This window comes from Cibotium barometz, chromosome 23, assembly GCF_041138505.1.
Source record: "Cibotium barometz isolate CiBa-2024 chromosome 23, ASM4113850v1, whole genome shotgun sequence".
Taxonomy (NCBI): Eukaryota; Viridiplantae; Streptophyta; class Polypodiopsida; order Cyatheales; family Cibotiaceae; genus Cibotium; species Cibotium barometz.
Genome location: NC_141068.1, coordinates 6,997,683 through 7,022,743, shown reverse-complemented (window position 1 = coordinate 7,022,743; position 25,061 = coordinate 6,997,683). Strand labels below are relative to the sequence as shown.

At 43.5% G+C, this 25,061-nt stretch overlaps 1 protein-coding gene across 1 annotated transcript in view; it reads right to left on the bottom strand.

The window, feature by feature from the left end:
- The window catches only part of LOC147625573 (ER membrane protein complex subunit-like protein), a 42,353-nt gene that overhangs the window by 5,314 nt on the left and 11,978 nt on the right, over nucleotides 1–25,061 (bottom strand). Inside the window, exons 2-5 of the mRNA XM_086817083.1 lie at nucleotides 22,549–22,611; nucleotides 22,083–22,175; nucleotides 21,921–21,968; nucleotides 20,463–20,531 (exon numbers count right to left, since the gene is read on the bottom strand). Coding sequence (XP_086673209.1) covers nucleotides 20,463–20,531; nucleotides 21,921–21,968; nucleotides 22,083–22,175; nucleotides 22,549–22,611 — 273 coding nt within the window. The remainder of the gene's footprint in view (nucleotides 1–20,462; nucleotides 20,532–21,920; nucleotides 21,969–22,082; nucleotides 22,176–22,548; nucleotides 22,612–25,061) is intronic.

The following is a 25,061-nucleotide window of genomic DNA, read 5'->3' as shown; positions in this document are numbered from 1 at the left end:
ACTATCTTTCCTCTTTTTCTCACAAAATGAAACACTATATATTTTGGTTGCAAAATTTCTTCTTGCTCTTCCGCCACTGGTGGATCCTCCAATATAGGCTCCTGTAAGAGAGGTCCCATATATGGTTTCAATAAACTGACATGGAAGGCATTATGTATCCTCCAATGTTCCGGAAGGTCCAACTAATAGCATATATCGTTGATCTTCTTTGTAGCCTGAAAAGGTCCATAATACCTAGGAGCAAGCTTTGGATCCTTGTGCTCCTTGGCTTTAGACTTCCTGAGTCTTGCTTTCTCGAATCTCAACAAGACCCAATTCCCTTCTTCAAATGAAACCTTTCTATGCTTATCTATAGCTTTCTTTTACTTGGCTTGAGATGTCTCAATAAATTTCGAACCAATGCAAAAGCTGAATCCAAGTCTCGAACAAACTCATCTGCATGAAAGAGATCTCTTTCTTGGTTCTAAGAACGAGTAACAACAATGGTTTGCCATAGATGATCTCAAAAGGAGCTTTGCCTGTCGATGAATGAACGGTGTTGTTGTAAGCATACTCAACCAAAGGCAAATACTTCTCCCATTGATCCTTTGCTTTGAGAGCATAACACTATAGCATATCCAAGATAGTGAGCTTTGCAATCTCACTTTGTTCATTGGTTTGAGAATGATAAGCCGAAGAGAAATTCAGCTTTGTTCCCATATTGTCAAAGAGCTCTCCAAAAGAAACTTGTAGTCCGAGGATCCCTATTTCACACAATGGACTTAGGCAATCCATGGTGCTTGAAAATTTGCTGAATAAATAATCTCGCCACATGCTCTATGCGAATAGTCTCTTCACTCGAATGAAGTGGGCTTGCTGACTGAATCTATCAATAATATATATACCTAGATGAATCCAAAAACATGCCCAAATTCACCTTTTAGGAAGGTGCATGTTATATACCATCAACCACAAGACTATATAAATATCAATAATAGTCCATATACCATCATTCCCATTTCCTGACTTTGGTAATCCAAAGATAAAATCCATAGCAATGCTCTTCCATGGAACATTCGAAATCGACAATGGATGTAATAATCTTGCTGGCTTTTATCGATTAAACTTGACCTTCTGACAAACCAAACATTCTCGAACATATCAGTCAATGTCCTTTCTCATGGTAGGCCAATAGAAGTAGCTCTCCAAAGCTTGAGTTGTCCTCTATGGCCCGTGTAGGGTGGAGCATGACATTCTTCCGTCACTTTTGGCCTCAAATCCTTTGTCACACATAAACGAGTTTGCACCATAAGGAAACCCTCCTTGATGACATAAGAGGTCACCAAATCTCCATTCTACAATCCGTTCCAAATATCCTTGAAATCCTCATCGATAACATAAAGATCCTTCATCAAAGTAAAATCCATATGATAACTCATAGAAACCACATAGCTTATGAGTCTCCGAGATAATACATCTGCTACCTTCTTGTCTTTTCCATGAGTGCATAATTTGAAAATGAAATTGAGAAAAATAACTAGCCCATTTTCGGATATCTTAGGTTGAGACAAAGTACCTAAGACTTTGATGATCCGTCTTGATTCAAACTCTCAACACCCATAAGATAATGCTTCCAAATCTTCAATGCATGAATGATACCCATCAATTCTATCTCATACGTGGGTGCGGTCTTTTCGGCTTCTTGAAGTCTTGGACTTTCATAGGCCACAACATGGCCCGCTTGGTTCAAAAATTGCTCCAATGCAAACTTCTCAGGCATCACATACAACCACAAAATGCTTTGACAAATCTAGAATAATCAACACTGGTCCTTTGCTAGCATAAAATTTCAATACTTCAAAGGATTCTTTGGTCCACCAAAATTCCATGACTTTCTTTGTCAAGTCATGCAATGGACTCACAACGACTGCAAACCACTTGACAAACTTCTTGTCATGATGTCAACCTGATGATCTTCCGGTCTCTCTGGCTTCTTGCTTTGACTTGTTGTGACATTTTAGAGCCATGTGTCCCTTCTTTCCACATTGAAAACTTTGACATATTCCTCAAGTTGCTTGAGGAACAATTTGCTTCGAAAGAGAGGAGGTTTGTCTCCACTCATATCCTTCTTCTCTTGAGACTCGGTTCTCGATTGGGATCCGTCTTTAAACTTCTTCTTTTGAGGTGGATCTCGGTTATCATTCTTTGTCTTGCCCACCATCCATCGCATGTACAAAGTCTCGGCTTACAAAGCTTTGTCTTGGGCTTCATCCAAAGATTTCGGATCAACCATATACACTACTTGCATAAGCTTAGGTTGACGTCCATTCACAAATTTATGCATTCCATTAGTGGTGAAATAGAGTTATAAGAAGTAAACTTCAATGAAATAGCTGAAAAGTTGTTAAGATAAGTTGCCACATTCTCACCAACTTTCTGTTTTACCTCATCCCACTCTTTTTGCACATCTGCTTCAAAGGTTGTGGGTAGAAAGTTCTTGTTTAACATAACCTTGAAGTCGGTCCATGTCTTTGGCTCAATTCCTTCTTGTACCACCTTTAGTCACCAAGGCGGCATCCTTCAAGTGCATGCAAAGCTTGGACTTTTCGGAGAAATCCTCTTCTCCAAAAGCAGCATCAAATTGCTTAATAAAAGATAAAGCTTTTTGTGTATCCTGCTTTCCATAGAAAGCATCGAACTTATCACTACTCTCTCCCGGCTTGAAGTCCATTTTGCCGATGTTGTAGGTTCCTTTGCCTTCCTTTCTCTTACTTAACCCGAAGAGACAACATCCAAGATAGCAGGCCTAGGAATAGCCTCCATGTCTCCTCCACGAGAAACAGTCTTGGTGGCTCTAGACCCTTCCACAATGATAACTTCTTTGGCACGAAGATAGGCTTTGACAGCTTTAGGCCTCATATTTGTTTCCTTCATCAGGCCCTTGGTTGCCCTCTACTCCTGACATGACTTTGTTACCCCAAGAAAGATTCCTCAAGAGAAATCTTCTTTGATACCGTTGTAAGCCCAGCAAGGCATGCTATGAGACAGATTCCACCACGTATCTAAGAGATAGAAGAATAGTGAGAGAACATACAGAGAGGGAGAGAGAAGGATTTAGGAAACGTTGCACAGGACACACACATTGAGCGGGGAACCCCTTTCAGAAATTTTTCCAAGCACAATCCATAGGCTCACTGTTGGTCATGTCCACTCCTGGCTAGTTCAGTTGTGAATCCGGCTTACTCACGGGCACTTTTTCCCTGTGATTGGACACAGGTTTTTTCCCCGTGTGAACACACTTATGTGTGTTGGGCACTTAGCCCTAGGCTTTTTAGTACTCACTTGTACTTTCATTTCATATCATTATTGAGTACATCTTTTCCAGCACTCTCACATTCTCTCTTACATTCTACGAAAAATGGCAGTGGTGCCATTGTCAAGGCCTCCTATCACTTCATGGGGAGAATGGCAATGGTGCCTAGAGAAACTCTTTGTGCCAAGTGTCCCATAAGATTAATGCTAAGCGCACAAAATCAATACTAATCAAACTGCCTGAGCCACTGCACTCGCTGCCTAGCACCGCCCATCGCCTCCTGCCGACTGTACCTACACCTTAGATCTGTCGCCACCTACTCGTGCCCCTCTATGCGCCGCCCTGAACTGCTGTGCGCCGCCTCACAACCCGCCACCCTGTATAGTACCTGCATCTCAGATCTACCCAAACTACAACTTCAAATCTCAAATCTACCCAGCTGCAACTCCAAGATCCCTTACAGATTTCACGTTTGTGGAATTTGCAAATTTTGACCTAAAATTACTAAAAATTAGCAAATTAGTTGCATTAATTTTTGGGGCTTTTCACCATTGAGCCTACAATTGCAACATTGGCACACATTGGCATTGATTTTAGCAGATTTGGTACATGATTGCACTAGAAATTTGGGGATTTTGCATAAATTGGTACTATTTGCAGGCATTTTTTGTATTACAGGCACATTTACTTGGCATTGGGACATTTCCCCCAATTCTTTGGGTATTACAGGAACATTTACTTAGCATTGGGGCACTTTCCCCAATTTTTTGGGGCATTACAGCATTTGGTATAGGTGACAATTGCTTTAGTAGATTTACAAGTGCATATCCGGTTTAGATTTGGTCTGATTGGCTGCCTAAAAATTAGAACTTTTCTAAATTGAGCCCATCTTTGTAGCATTCGACCAATTTACCTTTGATTTTGCTAGGATTTGAGCACTTGCAGCTCTTACAGGTGTCAACTGATCGTGTTTTTCACGGCACATGTATACATTTGTGGTTTGATGCAGTCTATGTATGCCATTGAGGACACTTTAACAGATTTGCATCATCGTGTATTACACTTGCGGATTTGGGACATGCATATGTATTTCTTGTGGTGAAGGAGTTCCCTTTCAGTCCATTGATTATCTTGCTATTTATCTCCCGCATTCTTACGATTTTACTGGGCATTACCTACTCGTGGTGACTTGTGACAAATTTGCTATGTTGTCATGGCCAACAGCAAAAATGACCTCTTTGGAATGCTATCTCAAGAGGACAAGCTCAATGGGGATAACTACCCTATGTGGGCTTATATGATGCGTCATATATTGGTTGCCATGAATGTATGGCTATATGAGGATGACAGTGAGGAGCGTCCTCTTGCACCTGCTCCAGCAGAAGGTGAAGTGATTCCCGCTCACCCTCCTGCAGGTCCACCTCCTCGGCGGCCTCCTACTCAACAACAGCGTACTTGGGATGCTAGGAATGCTCAGGCGCATGCGTTGATTGCTCTCTAGTGCTGCAGGCATATCATTCTGCACATTCGTTCCTGCACTACTGCAAAGGGTGCTTGGGATACCTTGGCGGCATTGTATTTAAGTCGCAATGAGGCTCGTGTAGCTTACCTTCGGGGCAAGCTTGAGACTGACCGCATGCTTGAAGGTGACTCTATCGATCAGTACCTTACGCATGTGAAAGACCTAAGAGAGTAGCTCATTAACATTGATGAGGTCTTGATAGATGGCTATCTTGTTCAGACAGTTTTGCGTAATTTGCCCGATTCTTATCAGACATCTGGCACCACTTTGCGGTTGTTGGTTGGCAATGCACCTAATGCGATCACTTTTGACAACCTTGTGACTCTCTTGCTCAGTGAAGAGCAATCTCGTTCCAACAGGAACAACATGATGTCTACTGAGTCAGCAATGGCTGCTCCCTTTCGTGGGAATAGATCTGGGCCTAAACCTAGTCCATCGAATCCTCCCAAGACAGAGGACAAGCCTGATAAGAAAAAGCGCTGTAATTATTGCAAGAAAATAGGGCACACCATAGAGGAATGCAGGAAGTGTATTGAGAGTGAAAAAGAAGAAGAAGCTAGCATCTTCTTCCACAAGTGCAGATCAGGCCAATTTGGCTACACATGTATCAGCCTTGACCCTTACATCTTCATCGCCTGCAGAGATGTCTTCTGATGCCGTTGCTTTTGATGACTATGCTGTATAGTCTGTACTCCTTGGTATGCATTGTCTGGCAGATGCATTTCACGGGGAGATTTTACTTGCCCACATGCAGTTAGTGATGCCTCATGGTCACTTATGCGTGTTTACCCTTATGCTTGTCTATGCTAGACGCTTTCTCTTATGTGACGTCTACTGGAGATGCCTTTTATGCTGTTTTTCCTTGCAACGGGATTGTTTCTACAGTGTTGACATTGTCACTTTCTCACATGTGATGTTTACTGGGAGTGCCTTCTACACACTTGGCCAGTGTTGCCTTGCTCTCATGGTTTTGACATGTCACATGTATATTATTCATTGTGGGATTATGCATCTTTATACTTGCCATACATGCCACTGATCACAACATCTCTGAGAGTTTACCCATCCTCTCATAGCATTGGCTGATGCCCGCCTCGAGCCCCCAGTTTTTCTCCCGATTTTCAGCTTTTCGCATTGCTGAATTTTTTCTTTTATCAGCCCTACCATTGCTGATTTTTCCTCATCGGATCCTCCATTGATGAGTTTTTCTCTTGCAGCTTACATTGCATGTCTCACAAGCATGACTTCTGGATCCTCTTGCCTTTACACCGTGTATCTACTACCACTTCTTATGCTTATCACTGGTGCAATTACAGAGCTATGCTTTGCTCTCTTGTTATCATTGATGTGGATTACATGCAGTTCAACTTGGCATTTGGATGCTTGCCTTTAGGGAGGTATTATGCCATGCCTCTTGATTTGATGCAGTTGATGTCCTCATGATCTTTGCCATGCATTTCAAGTGATGCGTTTATGTACTACTGTGCTCTAGCATTAGCACTATGACATTGGGGATTCTCCTTTTCCCCGTCATATAGTGCTTGTTCTTCCCATTGGCACTGCAATTTATCTTTGCCATCATGATCTCTCTTGATCACTATTACTGTGGAGCATAGTGCAGGGCAGCATTCACAACTTTATCACCCTGCTACCCGTTCACACCGTTCACTTGAGGGGGGTTTTGTTGGTCATGTCCACTCCCGGCTAGTTCAGGTGTGAACCCAGCTTACTCACGGGCACTTTTTCCTTGTGACTGGGGACAGGTTTTTTCCCCGTGTGAACACACTTATGTGTGTTGGGCACTTAGCCCTAGGCTTTTTTGTACTCACTTGTACTTTCATTTCATATCATTATTGAGTACATCTTTTCCAGCACTTTCACGCTTTCTCTATGCTTGAGGTTGTGTGTGTGTATGGGTGTGTGCGTGTGTGTGTGTGTGTGTGTGCAGGCTAGCTGCCCTCCTACCCAACACTCACAAGCTAGGATCAATACATCAATGAATACAAAAGCAAACAAATATGCCAACGTAGGAACCCAAGTCAAAGTCAATGTCGAGGCGCAAGATCCTAATGTCGAGCACACCATGGGGATGACCCACAAGAATCTCTCACCCGGCTAGTACCAAATCTAACAGACCCCAAGCTTGTAAACAAGGTACATAGGTGGTACGTGTAGATGACGGAGTATATAATGACCAGCTGTAGATTCTGTCTCCCAAACCGAAATAGAAACAGTCCACAAGAAGAGGCCGCACAAAGGAGTATATACCAGATCAAGACCATGGCTGCAAGGCAATACGGCAATCTGTAGATGACACAGATCAGCAGCAATTGACGGTAGCAAGTGTACGGCTCAAATCAACAGAGGCAAACATGCAGTTTCAGTCAGCAGTTGTAGCAATCGTACGGTAGCCAAGCGGCGCAATTCAGCCACTGGTGGCCAAGCAGGTGGCGCAGGTGGTTTAAGTGGTTCAAGAGGCCAATTGGCAAGCGGCACTGGTTCATGTGGTGGCAGCTCCTGTCAACGACGCTCAGATGGTTAGCGATGGCAGCTAGGCATGTGGCACTATCAGCAAGCCGCGGCGCACAAACGGTTCAAGCGGCTAGTCAACAAGTGGCGCAGGTAGCGGTGTTGGCTGGTGCAGCTGTCACCAATTGGCCGACCATGTGGTCCATCTCCAATTTTTGCGTCTCGTTCACTTGAGGCCAGGCCAGTGTCTCGTGTGAAGAGGCCAGTATTTTGCTGACATGGACGGGAGCCAGACTGGTGCCACCCGTGTGTTAGCAGGATGGTGTCGTATGGACGGGAGCCAGACCAGTGCCACCCGTGTATGACCTGGACTGTGTTCGACCCATGGGATTGTCACGCCATGGAAGAGCCAGTATTCGTGCCGTGTTTTGCCTATGGGACTGTCACACCATAGGGAAACTCGTGCTTGGAACTGTGTCTTACCTATGGGACTGTCACTCCATAGGAAGACCAGGTTTTTATGTTTTATGTCGTGCCAGTTTTGTGCCGACAGATATTTTGTACTTGTTCCATGAACGGGAGATATGTCCATGTTACTATTTGCATGCACACATATTTTGCATGTTTGAAACTGTTTTCGCATGACATGTATTTGTGTGTTGGCCTGCTTGACATGTTACTTACTGAGCGGGGACGCCTGCCAGTGAGTCGTGAAGTCTGCTCTGTATTCTGACAAGTTTTGGTGCATGTGAACAGGTGGTAAGTATGTCGCACTTGTTGTTTTAATGTTTTATATTCTAACCCTTTATTTTATAAGGTTAGGTGTTCACATTTATTTAAAAGTGGGCACCCACTTAGGGGCCAAGGTGGGGAGCCCCACTTTAAGTGAGTGTGGGGGTGGGCATGGTCACCTACCCAAACTCCCCACCCACATGCATGCGTGGAAAACTCTAGTTGTAACTTCACCTTAATTTTTATTAAAAAAGCTCCCTTCTTCAAGCGTGATCACCATCCGCTTCGTGGAAAACCAGCTGCCGGCGATCATCTCTTCTGCGCATGTTATTCCTCTAGCTATTACCTACGCTGCTGTTGGCTGCGATTGCACTACTTCAGGCGGCTGTACTTCCAGCCAGCACTGACTGCAGGCGGTTTCTCCCTCAGGCGAAAGTACACCAGCTGGCTGCGCTGCCTTCTACTCTGCGCTGGTGTTACCTGCAGGCTGCAAACTACTCTCTCTTTCCTCTCCAACAGGCGGCTGCCTACCCTGCACAACAGCTGCCACCTTTTGAGGGCTACGCTTCTATTCCTACAGCCAGCCGGCTCTTTGCAGCCAGGCGATTCTTACCTCCAGGGCGGCTGTTTCTGCTATTATATGGTCGGCTGTTTTTCCACGCCTACCTCTCTACGTTCAATCAATACTCTGCCTTGCCCACAGGCGCCTATATTAAAGTTTGCTGTACAGTCTATTACAGCAGCCGGCTGTAGATTCATCTCCAGCAGGTGTGCGTGAACTCATCTACAGTAGACAGCTGCACTTACAACACCCCTCACTCCTGCAGGCGCCTGTCCACAGCAATCTACTTCTTCTCCAGCTGCTATACCCCTGTTGGTAGATGTACTACTGCAGCTAGGAGGCCATACTTTTCTACAGGCAGCTACTTCTCTCGACATGCTGTGCCTCTGAGTCTCTCTTAAGTAACTGCACACATGGGTATTGGATTTCTCTATCAACCATCTACAAGTAAGTGACTTTCAGATTTGAATAAAGTATTTTATGTTTAAATCTCATAAAGGATTCATCCCGCTCGGCCACACCCGTTCGGTGCCGGGTTGTCCAAGCTATATTGGCGAACCTCGGTCCAAAGGTGCTGAGATCGGGAGAGCCAGGCGTTAGTACGAGAGCGCCTGTTTGTGCGTGGTCTCGGAACACCAGTGAGGCGCTCTCCGCGGAGTCCAGTGAAAGCACAGGACTGTAGAGATTGGACCACACTAGTGGTCGTTCTGCTTCGAGCTTCTACATCAAGTTTCGACTTCGAGCATATTTGTTTGGTACTGTTTTCATAAGTACATGGACATTATCTGGTTCTTGGAACCCATGGAGCATTGTATTCATTAAATACTCCCAATAAATATATCATATATTGAGGGGGGGGTCAGCCCGTTCCGGCCCCAGTGCTGGTGTCCATCTTTCCATTTCATTTCATTTAATTTCAAGTTGTATTAAGTTGTCCATTTCAAATTTGTGGTTTTAAAGTTGTGCTATTAAGCGTGTGGGTGTCCAACGGAGTCTTTCCCACTTTACGGGATCAGTTTCATTGGTATCAGAGCACGGTTGTTTCCCTCTTCCTAGTGGGGAAACGAACCTGTGTACTGGACATCCCGCTTTTAGCAAACTTTAAACACAATGGACAGCCAAGGCAACCCTTTGGAAGTACCAAATTCGAGGGGTCCATCTAGTGCCTCTCGTGGGTCTGATGCCCTGCGAGGTAGACACAAGCCTCTTGAAAGGGTTATGGATAGTGAATCAAAGGGTCAACTGTCTCCAAGAAAGACAATTATGCTTGAACAAGAGCCTGATGCTATGAGGGCTGAAATGGAACATATGAGAAAACTTTTGCAGGCTCAAGAGCAAGAGTTAAAGTTTTTACATGAAGATCCCCATCTACAAAGTGCTATTGAAGCCAGGAAGGCTGATGCTATGGTAGATGTAACTTTTGAATCAATGGCTCGTGAAGTGAGCAAGAAACCAAGGGAGTTGGCACTTGCCTATCTCCTTCGCAAAGGTGATATCAAAGAGGGGGATGACGGAGAGCTGAAATTCAGATATCCACCTCGTTTGAAGCATGGAGATCCCGCATCCCAGAGGCTGAAATCTTTTATGCAAAAGGAAGAGGTGACTGTCACCTCTCGACATGCATCTTCTCCCCAAGGCACTAAGCCTGACAGATATATGTATGCCAGTGCTCATGGAGGGCATGAAAGTCACATGCATGCAAGACATGTATCTCATGGTGACAGGTCTACTTCCAGAAAAATTTTGCCTTCTGAGTTGTCTCATGGAGAGACAATGCCATATGCAGGTAAGTCACAGGCATCTGAGTTTCGAGTTCGTGGAGCACATGCCACCGTGCCCCATGAAGCTTCTATGACGGCCCATGGAGCCTATGCAGACAGGGCTGCCCCGTTGGATAAGGGGAAAAGAAAAAGAGAAGACCATGAGCCTCATGCCAGGAAGCTCAAGGAATTCAAAGCAGGTGATAAATCTGTCAAATTTGATGTCTTTCATGGTGAACATGATGCTTCTAAGGTGTTAGCATTTGTGGCACAGTTCGACATTGCTTTTAGCGATGAGGATTTCACAGAAAAGTCAAAGGTGCGCCATGCTAGCATGTTTTTGAAAGGGGCTGCTGCTCATTGGTGGATCACTGAAAAGATCACCAAGGATCCCATTTCTACTTGGAAGGAATTCAAAGATAGATTTTATGCTCAGTTCTTGCCACCCAATGCAGAGCAAACTCTCACTCAAAAGTGGGACAGGCTGGAACAAAGAGACAATGAGAGTGTGCAACAGTATGTTAACAAATTTTGGAAAGTGTTGCTGGAAGTGACTCCCTTCATGCAAATCACAGAGGATGAAAGAAAGAGGAAGTTTCGTTCTGGACTGCAACCAGCATATAGATCGGGTATTGAATTGCACCCGAAACATACGTTGCAACAACTCACAGCTTCTGCTCTTGCTACGGAGCAATTGGTGCTCAAGATTAAACAGGATCAAGGAGGTTCCAAGGGGAAGGACAAGGCTGTCCCAAATCAGCAAAAGGATGGACAGCCACCTAAAAAGAACTTCCGGGAGCCTTACAAGGGTGGTAAAGCTGAAAATAACACATCTAAAGAACAGGGCCCAAGAAAGAATAAATTCGGCTTAACCCCGGAGCAAAGAGAGCAATATGCCAAGGATGGAAAATGTTTTTCTTGTGGTAGCAAAGACCACATGTTCCGACAATGCCCAGATCGCAAATCAAAGCACGAGGACAAGCACACCAAAGCTAATGTACATGCAATTCCTGATGTGCAAGGAAATACAGGTCATGATGCAAAAGAGCGAATGGTTTGCAAGGCTTGGGGGCAAATCAAGGATCAACCCGCACTCTTCATGTTTGATGACTGTGCAACTGACAATTTCATCTCTATGCAAATGGCAGCTGCATTGGGTATTGAGGTTGAAAACATGGGACCTCAGATTGAAGCCGAAGCTGCATTTATTGGTAAAGAGGTACAGGTTACCCCTTTGATTGGGAAGTTGCGTATCCATATCCAGGGCTACCTTGATAATGAGCATTTCTTAGTTGCTCCACTGAATGGATGTGATGTATTGTTGGGCAAGCCGTGGCATCATAGGCTTGAGCCCCGCAAAGACTACAAGTCTAATATGATTCTTTTATGCATAAAGGCCGCATGCATTTTATTGATGCTAGCAAAGAAGGGGATTCCATCCCACTTGTATTAATAAAGCAATGAAAAAGAGTCTTTCAGCGTACTTGGTTTTTGTGCGTGATAGTCTTGTGCCAAATCATCAAAATGTGGATGCTATGTCTAATGATAGGCTGAATTTTCTTAATGCATTCAAAGACTGTTTTGCTGGCTCGTTGCCAGGTGAATTACCTCCCCAAAGGCCCGAAGATCACCGCATAGATCTTGTGCCAGGTAGTTCTCCACCTAACAAACCCGCATACCGAGTGAGTGCTGCACAACAAGAAGAAATCATGAAGCAGGTAAACGAGCTTTTAGAGAAAGGTTTGGTTCAGCCCAGTTCCTCACCTTACTGCTCTCCTGTGCTTCTTGTTCAAAAGAAGGACGGATCATTCCGTATGTGTGTGGACTATAGAGCTTTGAACAAGCTTACCATCAAGAACAGATTTCCTATTCCACGTATTGATGATATCTTGGATAAGCTTGATGATTCGGCTTGCTTTAGCAGACTTGATTTGAAGAGTGGTTATCACCAGATACGCGTGGTGCCACAAGATGTCCATAAGACTGCATTCAGGACAGCCTTCGGATTATATGAATTCTTGGTAATGCCTTTTGGTCTCACCAATGCTCCTGCTACTTTTAATCGTATGATGGATAGGATATTCCGACCCCATCGCAAGTTTACAGGAGTCTTCTTTGATGATATCTTGGTTTTCTCCAAGAATGAGCAGGAACACAGAACTCATTTGGTCACAGTGTTCGAAGAGTTGCGGAAGCATAAACTTTTCGTAAATGCCAAGAAAAGTGAGTTTTTCCTTTCAGAGATTCATTATCTAGGACATATTGTATCCAAGGATGGAGTTACAATGGATCCTGCAAAGATAGAGACTATTCGGAATTGGCCCGAATTGCAAAACGTACATCAAGTACGTAGTTTTCTGGGATTATGTTCGTACTACATGCGTTTCATAAGGCATTTTGCTATGATTGCCACTCCTCTACATGATCTCACGAAGAAGAAAACTGCTTTCAAATGGACTTCAAAGAAACAGAATGCTTTCTTGCAGCTCAAGCATGCTATTATATGTGGTCCAGTATTGATTGTTCCTGACTTGCACAAGTCATTCGTGGTTGAATGTGATGCTTGTGGTGATTGCATAGGAGCTGTCCTAAATCAAGAAGGGCATGCAGTTGCATACGAGAGCCGTCGTTTGCATGATGCTGAGCTTCATATGGATATCTATGAGAAAGAGCTCTTGGCTGTAATTCACGCCTTAAAGATTTGGAAACACTACCTTCTTGGGGCTGAATTTGTAGTCAAGACAGATCATCAAAGCTTGAGATACTTTCTATCTCAAACCAAGCTTTCAGAGAAGCAGATGAGAATGGCAAATTTTCTTTCCGTGTTTCATTTTCAGATTGTGCATACTCCAGGAAAGAAAAATGTAGTGGCCGATGCACTATCTAGGAGGCCTTATGTTGCTGCAGTATCAGTGGCCTCTCATGGAGACCTATCTGCTATGAGAGATTTGTATCATTTGGATGCTGATTTTTGCCATATATGGACTGATTTGATGGCTGGTCATTCACATGCCTCTTATATTATCAATGAGGGTTATCTCATGAAGGATAATTGCCTATGTGTGGTGAAGGATTTGCGTCCAAAGGTTATGGACGAATGTCACGCTCCACCTTATGCTGGTCATAGAGGTATTATGCCTACTACTCGCATGATTCAGAGGTATTTCTTTTGGCCAAGCATGCGTAAAGACATTGAGGCTTATGTGCGTGCATGTATCACTTGCCAAAAAGTGAAATTTGACAGGCAAAAGCCTCCAGGTTTGCTTCAGCCATTGCCTATTCCCTCGCAACCTTGGGAAAGTATCACAATGGATTTTATTATGGATTTGCCTAGATCCCAGCATGGGAATGATGCTATTTGGACTATTGTGGACAGGTTTAGCAAGCAAGCTCACTTCTTGCCCGTCAAGAAAACCATCAAAGCTGATCATATGGTAAAGCTTTTTCTTGCTAATATTTTCAAGCATCATGGTATGCCTAAATCCATTGTTGGGGATAGAGATCCCAGGACTACAAGCCTATTTTGGAAGGCTTTGTTTAATAATATGGGTACTAAGCTTGAGTTTTCATCAGCTTATCATCCCCAAACGGATGGCCAAAGTGAAGCTGCAAATTCAGCCGTGTTGGATTTATTGAAATGTTATGTGGCAGATCAAAAAAGTGCATGGGAGAAGTATCTTCCACTTGTTGAGTTTGCCTACAATAATACGATCCATGCTTCCACAGGAAAGGCTCCGTTTGAGATTATTTATGGCAGAGTGGTCTTGCCACCCATCCTTCGTACAAAGGATGAGATTTTTGCAGCTGATGAATATGTTCGTGACTTGGATGTTGCCTTTGGTCAAATGCGGACAGCCATTGCAAGATCTCAGGATAAGCATAAAAAGGTTGCGGACAAGCATAGAAGGGACATGGAAGTCAAAGAAGGTGATTGGGTATTGCTGAAATTTGAGAAGGCTAGGCTTCGGAAGAGGCCAGGACGAGAAGGATCATATCCTAAGCTTTCTCCTCGCTATTATGGACCCTTCAAGGTGATTCAGAAGATCAATGAAGTGTCCTACAGGCTTGCTTTACCTAGTCATTGGAAGATTCACAATGCTTTTCATGTGAGTCTATTTCGGAAATATGTGGGGCCAGATCCTGATGAGCCTGTCACAGAAGATCCGCCAGAGATTGAAGAGCTTGAGGAGATCCTGCAGCCAGAACAGATTGTTTTTCACAAGGAGAGAAAGCTACCTGCAGGAAAGCTTTCCAGGAGATACCTTGTGAAGTTTAAGAATTATTTGCCTATTGATGCCAAGTGGGTAAATGAGGATTATTTTGCAGATTATCCGCAATTGTTGCAGGCATATCTTGAGGCTTTTCAGTTGAGGTCAACTCTTTAGAAGCCCGGGGCAATGTCACCAATTGGCCGACCATTTGGTCCATCTCCAATTTTTGCGTCTCATTCACTTGAGGCCAGGCCAGTGTCTCGTGTGAAGAGGCCAGTATTTTGCTGACATGGACGGGAGCCAGACTGGTGCCACCCGTGTGTTAGCAGGATGGTGTCGTATGGACGGGAGCCAGACCAGTGCCACCCGTGTATGACCTGGACTGTGTTCGACCCATGGGATTGTCACGCCATGGAAGAGCCAGTATTCGTGCCGTGTTTTGCCTATGGGACTGTCACACCATAGGGAAACTCGTGCCTGGAACTGTGTCTTACCTATGGGACTGTCACTCCATAGGAAGACCAGGTTTTTATGTTTTATGTCGTGCCAGTTTTGTGCCGACAGATATTTTGTACTTGTTCCATGAACGGGAGATATGTCCATGTTACTATTTGCATGCACACATATTTTGCATGTTTGAAACTGTTTTCGCATGACATGTATTTGTGTGTTTGCCTGCTTGACGTGTTACTTACTGAGCGGGGACGCTTGCCAGTGAGTCGTGAAGTCTGCTCTGTATTCTGACAAGTTTTGGTGCATGTGAACAGGTGGTAAGTATGTCGCACTTGTTGTTTTAATGTTTTATATTCTAACCCTTTATTTTATAAGGTTAGGTGTTCACATTTATTTAAAAGTGGGCACCCACTTAGGGGCCAAGGTGGGGAGCCCCACTTTAAGTGAGTGTGGGGGTGGGCATGGTCACCTACCCACACTCCCCACCCACATGCATGCGTGGAAAACTCTAGTTGTAACTTCACCTTAATTTTTATTAAAAAAGCTCCCTTCTTCAAGCGTGATCACCATCCGCTTCGTGGAAAACCAGCTGCCGGCGATCATCTCTTCTGCGCATGTTATTCCTCTAGCTATTACCTACGCTGCTGTTGGCTGCGATTGCACTACTTCAGGCGGCTGTACTTCCAGCCAGCACTGACTGCAGGCGGTTTCTCCCTCAGGCGAAAGTACACCAGCTGGCTGCGCTGCCTTCTACTCTGCGCTGGTGTTACCTGCAGGCTGCAAACTACTCTCTCTTTCCTCTCCAACAGGCGGCTGCCTACCCTGCACAACAGCTGCCACCTTTTGAGGGCTACGCTTCTATTCCTACAGCCAGCCGGCTCTTTGCAGCCAGGCGATTCTTACCTCCAGGGCGGCTGTTTCTGCTATTATATGGTCGGCTGTTTTTCCACGCCTACCTCTCTACGTTCAATCAGTACTCTGCCTTGCCCACAGGCGCCTATATTACAGTTTGCTGTACAGTCTATTACAGCAGCCGAATGTAGATTCATCTCCAGCAGGTGTGCGTGAACTCATCTACAGTAGACAGCTGCACTTACAACACCCCTCACTCCTGCAGGCGCCTGTCCACAGCAATCTACTTCTCCAGCTGCTATACCCCTGTTGGTAGATGTACTACTGCAGCTAGGAGGCCATACTTTTCTACAGGCAGCTACTTCTCTCGACATGCTGTGCCTCTGAGTCTCTCTTAAGTAACTGCACACATGGGTATTGGATTTCTCTATCAACCATCTACAAGTAAGTGACTTTCAGATTTGAATAAAGTATTTTATGTTTAAATCTGATAAAGGATTCATCCCGCTCGGCCACACCCGTTCGGTGCCGGGTTGTCCAAGCTATATTGGCGAACCTCGGTCCAAAGGTGCTGAGATCGGGAGAGCCAGGCGTTAGTACGAGAGCGCCTGTTTGTGCGTGGTCTCGGAACACCAGTGAGGCGCTCTCCGCGGAGTCCAGTGAAAGCACAGGACTGTAGAGATTGGACCACACTAGTGGTCGTTCTGCTTCGAGCTTCTACATCAAGTTTCGACTTCGAGCATATTTGTTTGGTACTGTTTTCATATGTACATGGACATTATCTGGTTCTTGGAACCCATGGAGCATTGTATTCATTAAATACTCCCAATAAATATATCATATATTGAGGGGGGGGTCGGCCCGTTCCGGCCCCAATGCTGGTGTCCATCTTTCCATTTCATTTCATTTAATTTCAAGTTGTATTAAGTTGTCCATTTCAAATTTGTGGTTTTAAAGTTGTGCTATTAAGCGTGTGGGTGTCCAACGGAGTCTTTCCCACTTGACGGGATCAGTTTCAGCAGCCAATACAACAACGAATCGACGCTAATGACATAATTTCGTACAGTGGTACGGACGGCACTACAGTGGCTGACAGTCGACAATGGTAAAACTCTAAGCTTTGATGATGATTACCATGCTTTGGTGATGATGAGCTCCATGCTCCAATGATCTTGTTGATGCTTAAGAGAGGCTCATGCTAGTTTTACACTTGAGGAGAGTCCTGTTTTTTGCCAGAAAGCTATCCATGCTTTTAGTTTGTCTTTTCACTTTGCTTTTCTCCTTTTTTTTAACAATAAATTATTACTCAAATATGGCCACCTTTTCCCAAAGTTCTTTGTGCTTTGTTTTTCCAACTTTAGGGCCTTGTTTTTTGCCCTAGAGTTGCTTTTTGAAAAAGCAACTTTTTTGCATTTCTGTCCTAACGCCCCACCAATCAAAGGGAAAGGGGAAGAGGCTGACAAGCCAAAATCCAGTATCAAAGGGGAAGGGGAAGGGGCTGAGAAGTTCGCCGAAATCTCGTATCAAAGGGAAAGGGGCTGACAAGAAGTCCCGAATCAAAGGGCAAAGGCCGGGCACGCTAGGGACCGGGTCCGACTAGCCTTTTAATTTAACCCAAATCACTTCGCAGCCTTCTACGCATGGATTATTAGCCCAAGATATAGAAGGCATTGTTAGGTCGGCCGTTCAAGAAGCTATCAAAGATATTCGTTTGGACTTCAAAGAGAAGCTACAGGCTGAACGTAAGACCTTCGAAGAGAAGCTACAGGCCGAACGTAGGACACGAAACAAAGAGAAGCCATAGGCACAAAGCAAAGAGGACCTACAGGCGCGAAGCGAGAAATTCACATATGAACACAAGCAGGACACAAAAACGGGTACATAAAAAAACATGGACACACATACGAGCTCCGAAATACCCGACAAAGACTCCTCAAAAGAGTTGCACCAAATCTATATCCAACAGTACTGCTTGGCACCCGTATGTCTAGACCACCATCCTGTGGTACATATTCCAAGTAATATATCCACTAGTTCACCAAAAAAACTCAAGCAATGTTCGGTACAGTCTCCAAAAAAACTACGCAATGTGAAGACACCCACTAGCACATCCATTTGGCTATCCACACACACACACACACACACACACACACATATATGCATCCATATACTAGTGAGTTTGTTTTACTACTGTCGACCAAGTCCACGACCTACCACATCATCACCTGCGCATGTCCACAAGCATGTACATGATATCTTATGTGTACAACAAGTGAGGTGTGTCACAACCTACTACTAGATTCCTTTTGCAACCCTTTTCTATTGCATAGTAGCTATGCACAAATATGCACGGCAGATCTTAGTGTAGATATGGGAACTCTTTGTATAGATTCATGTTTTGGCAACATACATTAATTTAGGGACACTCTTGTCTCTTTTCTATTGTGCATCTCCTAAGTAGGATTAGCGTTGATCTCAAATTTGCTTAGCGTTCATCAAATCAACTTCCCCTTGCATGTATGTTGCAAGATCTCACCAACTATGCCAATGGGGTGATAGCCCAAGTGGTGAGGGTGTTTGCCTTGGACCAAGAGGTCTTGGATTCAAAACCCCACATGGTGCTTCCTTGGCAGCATCTCCTATGGGCGCTTAAAAAGTGTTTTTTTTTTTGTGTGTTTCGTGGTGGGGGGATATAAGAACTTGTGGATTCAACCTTTAAATTTTCAAAGCACTAAAAAATCAAGAGGCACTTTGGCACACTAAACAATAAAGTTCATTAGTTATTTATCCTCTAAACCCTAAATTAATAGCATGAAATTTTCAATTAAAGAATAAAGTTGTAGAAATGTAATTTCTACCTTTTATGATGTGATCACTCTGTCCGAATTTTCCCTCCTTGCCACAATAGCTTGCAAGCTAGCCCTTCGCTCTTCAAGAGTCCCGATCATCTTGTGAGAGTAAACCACAAACCTACTTCCCCATTTGATTGATGTTGACTTCCTTTGTGTCGAAACTCAAGGTCCAAAATGTAGACTGCAACATGGAGTGAGGGTTATGATTCCATTTGCGAGATCCTTGAGCTCCTATAGCCTAGGAGGATTCATCTAAACAACACATATGTTCCTAATCATCCAATCATGGCCTCACAGATCTTGTATAATAGTGTGATAGTAAAATAGCCCCAATGCTACCTTCGAAGTAGGCCAAGATGACAGCTACGAGCTTGCTACCATCTATCTCAATTCCGTTCTCATGGTGTAGAGACAACAAAGCAGAATGTAGTTGTCAAGGATTCTCGTGACATAACCCTTCCAAGATCTCCTAAACACAGGACAAGCACAAGATTAATCCGAATTGGGATTCTCCAAGCTTACTCACCACCCAACCATAGATTCTGCACACACAAGATCTCCCCCAATCATAGGGGCTAAGGGTCTGTCCGTCCATACACAAGGCCACACCAATCAGCTTTAGCATCCCATATCGCCAAGACTTGCCCTAAGAAGCCATCGATGGACCGTTTGCCTCAAGGATGGACAATCATGAGTGGATTGCTTCCATGGTTTGGAGGTTAGGTATTTCCCAAAAGATGCCACACAAAGATGGCGAAGACAAGCACAAAGTTGGTCGAGCAGAAGCACACGTATTACAATTCATTGACCATAATCTTTTTGCCTTGTACAACCTTTTACCATGTGCATGTAGTAAGTCTCCACACTAATGCCAAGTGTCACTAGTACTATAAATGAGTGTGAGTACTAAGGTTTCTAACCCTTTTATTTCCTAACATAAGTGTATGTGCACCTCAAGGACTTACTCGTAACCCTCACATTTACCACTACCAAATGTGCATCTCTCACAAACCCCCCCCCCCCCCTTAGTTGTAATGTGGATGTACATAGTGTATATCAATACCCAAAAGGAAATAAGCCCAAAGCTTTTGGGAAAGCTTCAAACTTTTCCCGTGGAACCGCCTTCGTGAAAAGGAGTGTCAAGTGTCACTAGTACTATAAGTGAGTGGTATATCAATACCCAAAAGGACGTAAGCCCAAAGCTTTGCAAAAAGCTTCAAACTTTTCTCATAGTGGAAGCGCCTTCGTGAACACGTCTACTAGGTTATCTTGAGATGGACAAAAGATAATGTTGATGTCGCCTGCATGTAGCAATTCTCTCACATAATACGCTGCCAATGCAATGGCCACCCCAATAGTAGTCATCTTTGATGTAGGGGAAAAGTTCTGATCATAATCTATTCCCTTTTCCTGAGAATAGCCTTTTGCAAGGAGTCTTGCCTCTTGCATCTATCATAGATCCATCACACAGAAAAGAATCCAACTCAAATTCAATTTCCATACCGCATCCAAACCCACTAGATCTAGATCCAAACCATCAAGTTATTGAGCCTCTAAATTCCCTTCATTGCATGAATTAACACAATACCTATGGCCAGCATGTCCTTCACCTTTTTATTAATTTTAAGCAAAACCATCAATAACTTGTGAATAAAACAAACCGGAAAAAAGATTAAAAAACGCAAGCCATTGCCATTACTACGCTGGTTGTAATTATATTCAAACCTAGATATTGCAAACTCAGAGAAAAAACGTACATATCTCAGGTTGCGAGGGTATGCACAATCACTTGCTCCATAGCCAACTGCAATGACATTTCCTCTGTCCTGTATGAACATACAAAAAATAATAATGTACATAGCATGCAAAAACCTCTACAAATACAATTACTAAAATTTTGACACCAAGTGTTGACCCCTGATCCAACGTCGCACTTGAAATCCCTCCCTGTTAACACAGCACTGAAGCAATCCTAAACAAGGAGGTACTTTGATTAGAAACACGACCATGCAATAAACATACACAGGTTAGACATCCAACAAGGAAGCTGTGAGAACAATCTCTAAGGAGATGCTAAATCTAGGAACTCCTCCCTCTTATGATAAATACCATAAAAGGGTATAGAAGCTTTGCCCATTACTCTCCCAAAAAGGGAAGATTTCGCATGCTAAAACAGCTGCTGAAATTACAAAGGGGTAAATCTACCTGAAGGCCCCTCTCCTAGAGTAAAGATAACCTACTTCAGATCCAGGGATGATGACCATGAATGAATCTGGATAGTGGCTCACCTCGCAGCCACCCGGAACCACCCATGAGCTCAAGGTCTAGATTGCCCCATGTCAGCCCTGCCACAACAACAGTAGGTGCATCCCATACCACCAAGACATAACCCATGCTGGGCTACTCTTGGCCCTCAGCCCTAGGTACTTTTTATAGCCTAGACCTAGCTAATATTAGCGTGTCGCACTATACTTAGCCTTCTGCCAAGGCTAGCCCACCTAGGGTCTTGTCAACCCCTAAGACTGGCTAAGCCCTAACCCTAATCTTGAATTATCCTTTAACCCTCACCCTAACTTAGCTGATCTAGGTTAGCCCATCCCCTTAACCTTAGGTTATCCAACCCGAGGTTGATATTCAACTCCGCCAGTTAAAGATGTTACAATATCTTTCCCAATGGATTATCTTGAGTCTAGCTAAAGACAACCCTTTTTAACTTTAGCACTAGCACAGTAAAGCCTACTCAGCTAAACCTCCTCTGCCCTGTCAACAATTACTAGCTAATCCAATGCTTCAAGGTCTAAAAACCTTTAAACTTGTGTCGTCCAACTAGAGAAGACACAATAGGATTTCCCAATCCTTAGTTAACTTGTTACTGAAAAATCAACATTCTTCCAAGTTAATCAACTGGTTCATGAAAAAATAATCTTTTTCAAGATGTCCTCAGATCCTTACTACTTCACAGTTGATGGGCATAGTAAAAAGAATGTAGAGGGCCTAGCCCCCAACGGATACTATTGACATCATACGGATCTTCTCACCGACAAAAAAAAAAGAAGAAGAAGAAACTGACATTGGCACCCAAGCCAATGTCAAACCTTACTCGGGCCTCAAAAGCATCTAGCATACACCTCAAACAAAAGCACGTACTTGAAACACGCCCTTTCTAATAAGGGTTAAAAAAGTGATTACTATATAAGGGATAGACAATATCATACCATGTAAAAGTCGAATCTTTCTTGAAGATTGGAAGCAGCTAAGCATCGCTACAAGAAACACAATTGAATCAGCTATGATTTCTGCATGCATCTTTAGTTGTTCACATACCATCACTTTGCAAACCGAAAAATAAATTGAGAGCTCATATCAGCCTAGCTTACAGCTTTTACAGATGAAAGAATTGACTCCTGGCCTGGATTCAACACATTTGCTGGTACTCTTATTCTGTAAAACCCATCCGCCTTTACCAATGCCTGTTCAGCAGCTAAAGAATCAGTAATCATGAGTTAACCTCAAAGCAAAGCCTAGCAGAAGAGCTCAACGTTTAACATGTAAAAGTGATGTACTAACGCGCTTTACACAACACCCCATGAATGCCAGATGGGAGGCTACCAATGGAATGGATTTGACCATCTGAGCTGAGCCGAACGACCCCCCCCCCCCATCCCCCACAAAGCCCACCCACCTGCCTCCTATAGTCAGATCCTCTAAGGACAGGGACAGGCAGTGTGATGGGCCTAATACAATGGTAACCCCAAAACAAAGGAGAGGGGAGAAAAAACAAAACAAAACAAAACAAAAAATCAAGTTTAAAAGTAATGAAATACAGTTTAACAATTTACTAACCTCAAAGGCTTCTTGCTCCTCTGTCGCAAATGCATTCCTCGATAAGCGAAGCTTTGTAAGAGTCTGAAAAGATGATAGGCCAAGGAGGTAATTGGATACGGCCAAGCCCTTGCAAGTAACCATACTCCAAAGACATTATAAAGCAAAGCAAAAATAATAATGTAGAAAGTTGAACTGATAGCACCCATGAGAGTAGTCGTCAGAAGATCCCAAAGCTTTATAGCAGCACAATTTTTTGGAAAATGGCAAAGATATATATATAAATGAGAACAGATCCTATAAGATCCATCCCCAAGGATATCTCAGATGTGTAAGCATATGTGTTTCTAGAGAGAGAAAGTCTGGGTTGGGTAAAATGTTCATTAAGCGAAAGTCTCCTTAGTTAAGAAACTCGTGTATGCTCAGTTTCAAATGCGGACTCCGTTTGAAACCGTATGTTTAAAAGTTTTGGACTTGACTTGAACCATGAATGGAAACGAAATTGGACCAAACGTGGGAAATGTGCATCTGGACTCGGATTGAGGTCATGTAACCTCTCAACTAAGATCGAGGTCATGTAACCTCTCAAAATTTATCTTCCAAACATTTTGAGGATCCCGAAAAAGTGAGATTCACCGTATGAGCCTTTGAGCTTGAGAACTAAGATGTGTATGCACCTTTGATTTAATTGAGAAGCCCTCTTTGTAAGGTAAAAGAGTGTAACGTTAAATGGTGAGATATTAAAAGGTTAAAAAGGTTATGGTTTAAATTAAGAAGTATCGAGCATATATAAGGAAAGTGTAACTATTTGGCCCTCCTATCTCTATTTCTCATGATGAAACCCATGCCCAGACACCAGACACGTGGAAGAAGACATGGGGACAGGGTCCATAAGGTTTGATTAAGAAAAAGCACCATTCTTGGTCAAAAAGCAAGAAAAGCAAAAAGTCAAACAGGGTTGACCACGAGCCAAGGGCACCATTAGAAAGAGGAGACTAAGCCAGACCAAAAAGCTAAAAGACACTTTCAACAAGCAAATCTAGGGCCAAAAAGCAAGGCCCTGAAGCTAGAAAAGCAAAACAAGAACTTTTGACTAAAGTTGAGTAATATTTTACTATTAAAAAGACCAAAGCCAAAGTAAAAGGCAAAAGCAAAGCAAAAGCATCACTTTTTAGCAAAAAGCAAGGCTTTCCCAAGTATAAAAGAAGCATGAGTCTCTCTTGAGCATCAAGTTGAAGAAGAACCTCTTCATCGCGTTGCCATCTTCGTTGAAGCATGGAGATCATCTTTTCCATCATCATCTACTTGATCATCAACCAAATCATGGAAATTTTTTCATCGCTACCCGTTGATTCAGAGTGCCTCCATCAACTATTGTGCCACATCATCACCTGTCCGTACGACTTTACGAACATGTATAGAACTATACGGGCGTGTGCGGAGCTATACGGACTGAAAATTTCAAAAACCCTAAAACTGCTCCAAAACCTGCTTTATGGAGGTTTTTATCGCATGAAAAACATTAAAACGGGTTTTATATCAATTTTCTTCCTAGAAAGAGCTTTCCGTGGTTTCCTTCATCGACAAGGCAGTAGGAGTTGTGGAGATTACTCATACGATGAGAGATTGATACTTGGACTTGGACTTGGATTTGGATCTGGACTTGAACTAGAACTTGGATTGGAACTTGGACTTGGATTTGGATTGGAACATTGGAACTTGGATTTGGATCTGCACTTGGACTGGAACTAGAACTTGGATTTGGATTTGTACTTGGACTAGAACTTGGACTTGGATTTGGATTGGTACTAGAACTTGGATTGGAACTTGAACTTGGATTTGGATTGGTACTAGAACTTGGATTGGAACTTGGAATTGGATTTGGATTGGACCTAGAACTTGGATTGGAACTTGAATTTGGATCTGGACTTGGACTGGAACTTGGATTGGAACTTGGACTTGGATTTGGATTGGAACTAGAACTTAGATTGGAACTTGGACTTGGATTTGGATTGGAACTAGAACCTTGGATATAAACTTGAACTTGGACATGAACTTGGACTTGGATATGAACTTGGATTTGGATTCATTGGACTTGGATTTATTGGATTTGGAAATTGAATATGGTACTAGCCCGATGAGAGATACTTGTGGGTCATCCCCGTGGTGTGCTCGACATCAGAGATCTCATGCCTCGACATCGACTCCTTGGGATTCTACATTGGCATATTTGTTTGCTTTTGTATTCATCGTTGTATTGATCCTGGCCTGCGTGCCCGTGGATTGTTCCTGAATAAATTCCGGAAAGAGGGCAGGACTTGTTCCCCGCTCAGTGTGGTGTACTGTGCAAGATCCCTATTCCCTTCTCTCCCCCCTCTCTCTATATATCTTTATCTCTTGGACACGCCGTTGAGTCTGTCGCGGCACGCTCCACTGGGCTTACAGGAAGGCTTGTACATGTAGAATAAAAAAATTTGGAAAGAAAATAACAAGTGTCATCACCTTCTAAATCTTGCATCACCTCTCCCTCTACC